This window comes from Thunnus thynnus, chromosome 5, assembly GCF_963924715.1.
Source record: "Thunnus thynnus chromosome 5, fThuThy2.1, whole genome shotgun sequence".
In the NCBI taxonomy this organism is placed as follows: Eukaryota; Metazoa; Chordata; class Actinopteri; order Scombriformes; family Scombridae; genus Thunnus; species Thunnus thynnus.
In genome coordinates this window covers 14282812-14294450 of record NC_089521.1, presented here as the reverse complement: position 1 = coordinate 14294450, position 11639 = coordinate 14282812, and the positions used below count along the sequence as shown (strand labels likewise).

The 11639-nt window shown below is 39.3% G+C and overlaps 1 protein-coding gene across 2 annotated transcripts in view; it reads right to left on the bottom strand.

Moving 5' to 3' along the window:
- banp (BTG3 associated nuclear protein) overlaps positions 1-11639 on the bottom strand; it is a 40708-nt gene that overhangs the window by 16552 nt on the left and 12517 nt on the right. For both annotated transcript variants that reach the window (XM_067589381.1, XM_067589382.1), the window contains exons 9-11: positions 11364-11485; positions 9476-9547; positions 5878-5922 (exon numbers count right to left, since the gene is read on the bottom strand). In XM_067589381.1, coding sequence (XP_067445482.1) covers positions 5878-5922; positions 9476-9547; positions 11364-11485 — 239 coding nt within the window. The remainder of the gene's footprint in view (positions 1-5877; positions 5923-9475; positions 9548-11363; positions 11486-11639) is intronic.

The window sequence follows — 11639 nt, the reverse complement described above, 5'->3', positions numbered from 1 at the left end:
TCCTCCAGACAGTCTCCCTTTTTGGCTTTCCTCTCGCCATCTTTTTTCTCTCTCTTCCTCCTCATCAGTCACTCCTTTTATCTTTCAATCCTCCATTTGGTCTGCATCAGTGCAGGGTAAGATCACAGCAGAGAAAGAAGGGCACTAGATAAGAGGCTATGACAGACAGGGAGTGCAGTAAAAGACTAGTTATTTTATAGTTTCTGGGTCTGCCTTCCCTTCCGTCTCTTTTCCATGAGAGGGTTTTTATGGGTCGGCAGAGATCTTTGAATCCTGTATTGCTCAGACTTTCAGCTGGCACAGTCAGGGCTACATTGGCATAGACAGACATGGAACCGGATACACAAACATCTGCTGCCAAACTACACATCCAGAGTGTACGTGAGCAGTTAGACAAACACACAAACAAAGTGAATAGTGAGATGTGTGTAGCACACTGCACTGCTCATAGCAGTAAATCTCCAGTGGCAATATAGAGCATGATAGATGGACAGAGGGCAGACTGAGGGGTCAGTCTGCAGCCCTGTCAAAATTTTAACACTTACCTTTCTCCCCAACTACAAAGACATCTAAATTTATTCTGCCAGTAAAGCTGGAGCGTACTTTAACAAGGCACCAAATCCTCTCACTTAACTTTTACAGAAAACACAACGGACATGACACCTCCAAATATTTGACAAATACAGCAGACACAAACCCAAATGAGCTAGGTGCAGAGTAGACAACCATGGAAAACATGCACATAAATGAAAACCCTGATGGAGTCACAGAGTGTAAAAACGCCTGTGTGAAGCTGTTAAAAATCACAGCCAGAGAGTGTGACAACTTTTCTTTATTTATGTAATGGATCTAAATGCAGCCAAGATTCGACCTGAGAGCATAAACATCTGAGAGTTAATGTGACCTGGAGTGACTGCATGTGGCAGGTGGCCTTTAAAAGAAAGGTGTAACAGCAGCTACATAGACAGATGAAAAGAAGACAGAGCGAGATGAAGAGGAAAACCGCCCATAAAGAAAGAAACAGTGAGACAGAACTCTTGTGTGATGAATTGTGTAGGTTTGGTTACACTAAGATAGCCTCCGCCGTCCGCACTATTCCGCCAGATTACAAAAACAGTGACATCATACATAGCTTGTTTGATGTAGGCCTCTCTGTAAATACACAAATGAGACATTTAAGAAAGCACACAGGATTAAGTCTGATTTGTATTGTCTTTGTCTGAGGTTTTTAAATTCTGGTCCAAGATACACCACACTAATCATGATAAAGACATAAGATGTAATTTGTATGCAACCATATCTTGGTCAAAGTGATTAATCTCCTTGCATAAGCTTTATCACTAATATCATACTTGTTTGGGCACGGTTTGTTTTGAATGTCTATGCTCTTTCTGGGTTTCATCAGATTCAAGATTCGCCCACCCTCCACTCCATGAGAATCTGAGAACATACAAGTGAAGAAACGCTGCCACTGTAGTGTACCACAACATTTGTGTGAAAAGCTCGACCTGCAACACGAGGTCTAAAAAATAAGTCACTGTGTATTTATTTTGGCACAGCATTCATATCATTTTACAAAACCAATCAAAGTATGAGCTAAAAAGAAAGGGAAAATAAAAGCTTTTTATTGGACAAGGCTTTCAGACACTGCCTAGGGAATAGAGGCCTTTGTGCAGTTTCTAGTTCTCACATCCTGGGACCCTGTGGTGCCTGTCTGCAAGGAACAAAAGCCTACACACATTACACACTGTAGCTTTGAACTCTGTGTTTGTTAATGCATGTTACGTGTATGGGACGGCATACACCCTGCGAACTGAATCGATAACTGCTAGAAAACGTGTGTTATGGTGCAAAATTTAATCAAACTCTGACCAAAACGTGTTCCAAGATCCTAGAGAGAGACAGAGAGGAATGCTGCTGTCAGGCTCAGCAAGTAGGTCAGTCGAGGACACAAGCATGCATGTGTGTTTATGAGTGTGAGAGAGAGAGGGAGCTCCAGGATGTGTGGTGAGTACCTCAATCAATTGAAAACACACATGGAGCCAAATAGCCTATAAAACAACACAAACAACAACCAAAGAAAAAGTATACACGCACACAGACAGTCAATGGCGCCTTGAACCTATGGGCGAATTGGATGATTGAGATATTAATCTGACAATAAAATGAAGAACTGAGCAGCTGAAAGCACGTGGTTCCAGACGGTGAGTGGCTTGCAACGCCTTCATCACCCCCAATTTTGACATGTTATATAGAAAGGTGATGATTAGGTTTCGAGTGCAATGTTGGGAGCTTCAAAGAATTCCTTACAAAGTATTGTTACTATAATCACATCACTACTCCTACTCCTACTACTCCTACTACTACTACTGGAACAAAGCATGGTATTACTTTACTGATTGAATAAATAGGTCATTACTTGCATTACATTTTTAAACCTCTTAAGTCTCTTCATTGGCGTAGTATTTGGAAAAATCTCCGTCTTATTCTGCCTTCAGTTCTTGCCAGAAATTTCTGAATTATGAGCGGAGTGAACATGACTGAGCCAACGAAGTGGCAAATACAACTCAGGAAGTGTGAATTTAAGGCTGCAGAATCTATTCTTGCTATTTTTACAACAGACCTTGAAAATAAGTAATGTGGTCTTACTGGGCCTTCAAACACAAGGGGCTGCTTTGGTCGGAGGCTGATGTTAAAGGTACTGGCGAGAAAATAAAATATAATCCTATGAGGCTGATTTGAGCAATAGTTTCATAAGTTTGAAGGCTTTTCAGACATCAAAACACCGCAGAGTGGTATATAACACTGGGAAGAATAATTTTATCTTCTGTTGCAGAAATCACCAGGGAAACAGTAGAATTACACTGTCCATGTTACAAAGTAATCTACCAGGAATGTGCACTTGCACATATTTGATTGGAAATTACGACGCCTTGGCTGCCAGTGACTTTACATTGCGTTGCAGCAAAAAGTGAGCCAGATTCAACTTTTTTGCAGATTACACTGCGTTTTGTTGCTGGAGCCCTCAGCAACTGCAGCCCCACTGTGTCAGGGTCACATGGCACCAGGTACTGCATAAAATTACCTCATTGAAATGAATGAGGGAGCTGTGCCTTTTCTCTGTCTGAAAACAACCACAGCGCTACAGCATTTAGTCAACCAACTGTTTTAGGGTGTAATGCTAAAGTTACATAATGTGTATCTAATTTTCTTTAGGGGGTCATGAGGAAATCATAACCTTTAAAAATGTAGATAATAATGTGTAATTTCTAGTAATAACCCCCACAGTGATTATGTGTGGCCTCCATTCACATTTTAGTAGGAAAAAAATCCACTGGTTGCTACATAAAAGCACCTGTCCTTACAAAATAACATAAAACAGTTTAACCAGACAGACAGCATGAGAAAGAATTTTCTTCCCCTACGCCTGGCTTCTAAGCAGACATGATGAAATCATGAAAGTGAAATAATGTCTTGGTCTTCAGTGGGGCTGCCCCCTGAAAGTCAATGAGTCAAAATATCTGTCAGGGACCCTTCAGTCGACTGAGATTCTTCAAGTTGAGCAGTCAGGGTTTTTTTGATTATTATTTCAAAGTGGACAATGCTGTGAATTTATTTTTCAGGCCCACAGTTTTTATTTTCATCTAAAAATAATTCTAATCTGTAAAGAGAAATAAAGTAGTAGGCCTATCCTGTTGAAGAGGAGATGCCTTTTATTTCTTAGCGACCAATCCTGTGAATTTATTTTAAACTGCTTCATTTGTTTATTCATTTACACATTGTTTTTAATGATTACAGTGAAATAAAAAATTAGGCTATAAGAGCTTGACTTAAACAGAAATACATGCGTTCTGCCTGTCTCATTATTCCGATAAATCCATATGGTAGCCCGACATTAAATGTTGGCAATTCAAATCTTGCATCATATGCAGCTAACTTTTATTGATTTTTAAATGCTCAAAAATATGTTCCTATGACTCTGTTTCATTTGATTATGTTAATGTGGTCGAAATCATCACTGAAACTCATGCCAATGGATTTTCTGATTGCCAGATAGTCTATATGAAAAAAAAAAAGTAATGAATAGTCAAATCTTCATATTGAATAGCTAAATCCGATGTGACTGACAAAAATCTGAGTCTGGTACAGCTCTAGTCTTCAGGCGTCCATATGTGGCCTGCAATGGTCATACACAGGCCGGCTCTGCTTTGATCGAGACTTGCTTGGATCTCAGCAGAAAGAACAGAGAAACAGGAAGGGCCCTTGGTCCAAAACATCCAAGACAGAGATGGAGGAGGAGTGAGGGATGAACAAAAACAGACACTGGGAGGACATGAGGAACATCTAAGTGTGTGTGTGTATATGTGTGTGTGAGCGTATGTTTCTAATTAATACATCATTATCATATCCAATTGTATGGTGGAGTGCAATGAACAACAAACAATGCCCCAAAACAGAGATGACCGTGGTTCAGGAGGCTCTCTGTACTTCCGTCATCGGGTTTGTTGGGGTTCACCTGTCCAAGTTGATAACATGGAAGCAGGCTAAAAACATTACTTTATTAAATTTAAATTGCCTGGTCGGTCGATTACGTTTACACTGTAGAAAGTTATAGTTAGCAGCTTTCATACTTAGAAGCAGAACAAATGATGGGTTCATAATTTTGAGAAACATGAAGCCAGGTGCGTGTGACTGGATGACAACTGGGTGTTTAGGTGATAGCTCTCCAGCACACTTTGTTAAAGCTTTCACTGACCATACAAACAAAAGAAAAATTAGGTTGGTCAGCGACACCTAATATTAGAATAAGTATATTTTCAGTTAAATACCAAATTCTACAAAAAAACAAGTATTTGTTTGATTTGTACTACTTTTATTTCACCATCTCTCTCTTTCTGTATTTCCTATCTAGAGCTCCTCAAAATAAAGTAGGAAGATGGGCATAGAGTTAATATTTGTCTGCCAGTTGAATGTGGCTATCATGAATGCAGCATTGGACAAACTATTGGTAAAATATTCAGCAAATATCCATAACACATTCACATCAGCATCATAACACTCACAGTGACAGTATAATAGAGGGTATGAACTTGACAACACCACACATGGAAATCACCATGGTTCACTACCCTGAATGGCAAAAATGTAAACATCCAGCACCTGCCAGATGCATTTACATGGAAAAATCACAGCTAAAATGGTAAAGAGCTGTTGTGCAATGACTGAAGAAATAGATTCAATGAAAAAATTCAGGGTCACGATTTTACAGACCACTGAAGGCTGTAATGCATAAAAAGAGGCAAAGATATCTTTGCAATTCAGGGAGAAAATTGGAATCTTGGTATTGAAACATTAATGTCATTTCTTCTTGTGTCAGGTATGTTACATTTTCGAGTAAAACATCCTAATTGGACTAGTTAGTGACTTTGTGCATGAGATGTTGAATGAAGGTACATAAATAGATGGAATGTCATAGAAAACCTTTCAAAATTAGCTTTTTCCATCAATTTACTGCCCTTAATGTTAGAAGTTAAAGGCTATTTCCCATTTCTAAGGATGGAATAAGTAGTGGATAAAAAGACAAGGTTGAAGCCTGTCCAGTTCTGCACAGACAGTCCTCAGGGTTTGGCATAATCACACATATGAATCATTTGTGGAAGATCTGATGATCACTACTATGCAAGTATCCTGATGAACGGCCATTTTTCTAACACAAACCCACACACATCCACCATTACTCTTATCTATTCTCTGTGACAGATTTGCATTTTATGTATAAAAGTATGCAGCGGTAAAAATATGTGGTTTATAATCTGTAGCGTGGATTAAATAAATTAGTACAACTCCTAGTTTAGTTTACTGTGAACATGTTCTTACCTGTCCATCCTGACCAACATGCACCTGGTGGATCTGGAGGTTCCCCTGAAATAGAGAGATTACACGTCATGCCAAAACCCTGATGTTGCATCAAATATACACAATTATTGATCAGAAAACTATATAAAAGACACCTTGTGTTACTTCTTGGCTCTCCCATTAGCTATAATTTTTGCAGCAATATCTGAAAAGTGTCACAAATGTTTTTTGTTTTGTTTTTTTAATATATTTTTGGGGCATTTTAATAGACAGTGGAGAGAGATGACAGGAAACGAAGGAAGAGAGACAGGGAATGAAATGCAACAAAGGTCTGCTGCTGGAATCGAACCACGGTCGTCCCAGCCAGCAGGCGACCGGAGCGTGCCATCACAACTATTTTTACAGGATTCTGAGCATGCAGTGTTTGTCATGTGTTAATACATGATGACATAAGAATGAAAAGAGAATGAAATGTCCTTGTAAATACGTCAACTATTCTGTCATTCTACAAACGAAAACAAAAACACATATGTGCAGGCACAGACCCGTCACTTCAGTCCTATCATGATGCAATGACCACCATAAAATTTATAAAACACATAAAACACCCGCAGTGATATTAACAAGACCACATGAGAGAGGACATCATATAAGCCATATTTAGCCTGCCCCAAGTTTGAGCTGTTTTCTCTCACTAACTGTATTTCATGTATAGATGCAGTGCTGTCTGAGTTGCCATATGGCCAGAAAGCAGTGTAATCTCTCAAACAGCTCATTTCCTTTTCAAGCACGCTAAAACCAATGTCTTTAATGAAAGGGGCCAGTTCCTAATGAAAACATATTCTGTGAGTGGCAGTTGGGAGAAGTGGGATTTTGTTGCTAAGCTTTGAACTCTAAAAAACAAACAATATCATGGAATAGGAAGGAGAAAGGAAAAAAAAAAAATCTGGGCTCAGCCACAAAGAGCAGGAAAGGCTTTAGAGCTTTTCTGCCTCCAGTTCACTCTGTCTCTCTCACTCAATCGTGCATTTCGTCCTCTGAGTGCTCTTTAGCACAACTGAATAGGAAATGAGAAAAACACTTGGTCAGAGTGTCAATTGCTTTTGCATAAATGTCAAGCTGTCATGCATGTGTGGCACATATCATATACACTATGTGATTACATGTGTATGTGTGTACACAGACTGGCGCCTTGAAATAAATCTCTCTCCCACATCCTCGATAAATCATTAACAATGATGCTGATGCGGAAATTCCTCTTCAGCAGTCGGTGTGGTTTTGAGTTCGATTCTGATTTCAACTGGCAGCACAACGCTGTGAGTTCATGCAGAGATGTCTGGTGAGGGGGCATTATGTGGAAACAAAGTCATAACCCCATGCATAAGTGTACCTAACATTAAAGCACTCTATAATAGGGCTGGGCAATAAAGCGATCTCGATACAGGATCACAAAAAAAAGGTATGTCGATTACGATGATAAACTTCAGACATTTTTAACTCGATATGGATAGATCTAACAGCCTATCACACAGCAGAAATAAACACGACAGCCAGTCAGTCTGCAGTTTTTGGCTTGCACATCAAAGTACACGCCCATTTCCTACCGCAACGTATTGTTTGCGCTACCAGTGAAGAAAGTGGATGTCCTTTGGAAAAGAGGAAATAAATGTGTGGAACCGAGGGGCACGAAAGCGATATGATGATACCTCAGATTAGCCTCTATGTCAGAGCCTGTTCCCCAGGTAAACAGTGAACCCAGGCTGGCGAAGAGGGACAAACTCCGCCGCATCTGCTGATGAGGATACGCTAGTGCTAACATTAGCAGGGCTGCAGCTGGAGTGCCCATCACGTCTAAAGTAACCCTGGTTGAAAAAAGCTGCTCTAACTCATGGACACTAGTAGAGACATCCTGTCTGCAACTGCAGAGCAGTCATCACACATCATCGTTTTAACGAGGCTGCTTTGACTGTGGATTCACAAAGCTAACTGCTCAGCTAAGCTAAGCACAAAGCTAAGTAAACAGAGTAGCAATGTAAGGCTAGTTACCCACTAACACTACTGTTGTTTCAAAAAGAAAACTAGCTAATCTAGTGATATGTGAACTAAGCATATATATATATAAAGATGTAGTATAATGATCACTGGTTTACAATTTTGCACTTTTTACTCAGATTTCTACCTCTAAAACTGAGAGATGGCGACAGGAATTCGATGTGATAGTCACAGCTTTTAGTTTTAGTTACAGTATTTTAATAAGTTACAAGGCAAGCTAACTTGTATTGTTTTGTTAGGCAGATAAAGCTTGTTTGCAAAGTTACATTTTTACATCATGTTATTCTATTTTTCATGTTAATAAGCCATTCTAAAGTTTAACTAATGAACCCTCTGGTTTCTTCAGGCTTCAGTCATTATCAGGATACTCAAACTGACAGCATTATCAAATTATGTATCATGATAAATATCAATATTGATCAATATGGAAAAAATGATCGTGATCATATTTTTCCATATCGCCAAGCCCTACTCTATAAGCAACATCTGCTTTTGCTAAAATTCACTAATGACTTAAATAGCAGCTATTACTCAGGTGCATTTTGCTTCACTTGTATGTCTGTCTTCTTGGAAAAGACACACACAGTAAATGCAGCTTAATAGTTCTAACCAAGCATATTTGTCAGATGACAAATAATACTTTTCTCTATTTAAGTGTTCTTTCTTTTCTCTCTTTTGGAAGAAAGCTAGTTTGTAGTGTACAAAATCTGAATTGTGCAATAACAAATTTGATCAATCACGAGGAAATGGGTGTAGTTAAAAATTAGAATAATTGTTTCTGCGCACAGCTGAAGCGGGATCAATCCCAATTTTCTGAAGAAACACTTGGCGAGCTTTCAACATGACAGACAGCCTCATCATAGGACACCTGGTAGAGCAATGCGCTGGACAGCAGCTCTCATTGTGTGCCGGTCTTTGCAACAAATCCCTCTATTGGCCTAAAGAACATACAGTGGATTTAATAGCTGTAATGTCATGCGACAGTGTATATCTGCAAGCATCTCTGTGTTTGTAATTATTCTAGGTTGAACAGTAATCAACAAAAAAGCTTAACAAAAAAAAAGAATCAATAATTGTTCATATTTATCAATTCCACCATTCACTTCCTAAATAAAAAGAAAGTTTTTGTCTCTTTAAATTCAAACCATCATTGGAAATAGCTTTATGTCAGAGGGCAATCAGGGGTGCAGCTGCTGAATCCAAATGCTCCCATAAATATTGAAGATTAATTCAAACAGCCAGTCAAATACTATAAGTCACTTCCAACGCAACATACTGAAATTCCCACAATGACACACATTCTTTTTAGTTTCAGTAAACCACTTCTTTCTGAAGCATGAGTTCCCTGCAACAAGACGAATTCTCCTGAGTGATGTGTTTGCTAAGAAATTTAATACACCAGGAAGAATGACTTAAGAAAAGGAGTGGTCCTCTTCTCTCTATCATCCTAACAAACACACACACACACACACACACACACACACACACACACACACACACACACACACACACACACACACACACACACACACACACACACACACAAACACACACACACAAAACTTACCTCACTGTCCTGTGTGATCTGCACCTCCTCTCCTTGTGGCACCTGGGCAATATGCAACTGACCCTGTGGAATCTGAGAGAGACACATGAAATATTAGACGGCTGAAGTTGGAATGAACAAATATGAACAATAATTCAACAATAATTTCATTTTTTATCCTAATAACTATTTTCAAAAAAACAAAAAAATCAAATTAAATCAACATATAAATGATCATAAGATTATAAAGTGCAGTTATGCTTAAGCAGCAATGTACAAATTGTGATTAAAAATAGTTAACTGAGCAGTCTTGTGCTAGATGCAATCTGGAAACAACACCATGCGAATTTAGTTTGGCAAATACCAGACAATGGTTGCAAAGATGACTCACTTCCAGTAAATGCACTTGATTTCCTCTGCTATATTAGCAGCACTCATAAATTTAAAGCTCAGCTGCACCCTTTAATACTCCGCAGAGTATCAGGAGGATAATAATGCACACTGAGCTCCTAACAATCCTTCTCTCCCACTCCTCCATGTTCTCCTTAACTTTTCTTCCTGCCTTCCATCTTTTATGCCTGTTCCTTCCTTTCTCAGACATGTTCTTATCATCAGTACCTTCAGTCTTTTTGTACTAAGGCAAGAAAATCTAACTTAATTTCCTCATGACACACAAACACACACACACACACACACACACACACACACACACACACACACACACACACACACACACACACACACACACACACACACACACACACACACACTTTCTCTCAGCAAGTGTGTATCTGTCACTGGCTGTTTGAATATAAAACAACTATCAAGACTGAGTCAAGCTGCTCTTAATCAAACTCCATGGTGAACTTTGAAGTAGGACCTAGCATGTTAAATACCAGTTTGATAAATCCCACAGACACAGTGAAACCTTAAAACTGACATGTTTGAGACCTTCATCAGACCAGAGTTTGATCGAGTGACCAGTCTGTCTCTTGTCCCCTGATACTGGCTCTCTTCCATACTACATACTAATTGTATGTACTAAGTACTATACACTAATCTTCATTGTATACCATTTTTTCAGTTAGTATACAAGAAACATACCACATAGTTTTATACTAGTAGGAAATGTTGCAAAACTGCGACTTCAGAATGCCACCACCAGTTAAATCTAACAAAAAGACAGAAAAATGTTTTCTGAAAAGATTAATAGTTATTTTTTTTATTTTCTGAGTTGTTCTTGGAGCTATTTCATCACCAACCACTATTATTTTCAATTTTGTCCAGCTGTGAGTAACTCCTCCATTTCCTTTGTGCACTGCATTGTGGCAGAATAGCGTACAACAGCACACTCAAAACTCTAGTGCTTTTAGGATGCATACCAGCTGTTTTGAGTATACTTTATTTCGTCACCTGCCAAGTGTTATCACACTTCATACTCAAAAACTGCTTAGAGTTAGTGTATATTATGGATATGGGACATACTTTAGGTCCTTAGAGTGATTTAGAGGCACAGGGAAGAGAAGATTAAACAGCTCCAGTCACTTCCTGTTTGTCAGCCCACCCATAATGTGTAGTGGGCCTGATTGTGACATTTGACCATAGCAGCTGTACAAGGTCATCCAGTCCCTGATCATCAGCTGCCACTCCTTCATTTATATAAGCTGTACTTTATTTCTGCTGTATGTGTCATTGTGGTGGATGGCGAGATCTGACGCCACACACTACAAACCCTGCTCTATGGGATCATCACATGACCACAGCCTGAAAAAACCCACGAACGACAAAGAAAAGATAAAAATAGTCAAGTTCTCACAGTAAGAGGATAATTTGTTGAGTGTTTGAGTATAAATAGAACTGCCACTCATGCATACAAATAAAGATCAAGGATGAAACACCTGACACTCACCACTTGAACTTGTCCATCCTCGCCGATACGGTGGAACTGGACCTGCTGATTGGCCAGCGTGTAGTGCAAGGTCTGCTGGGTGGCAGTCTCAATGTGGGCTGTTTCTTCTGCCATGCCTCCTTCTGTTTAGGGGGACAAACAGTACAGTCATTGGTGTGCTCATGTTTACAGTAGATTAAGCATGACACAGACAGACACACAACCTATACATACCCACACATGATCATGCAAGGGGCCTGAGCAATCTCTTGTAAAAGCCTGGCTAATTCCCAAGCC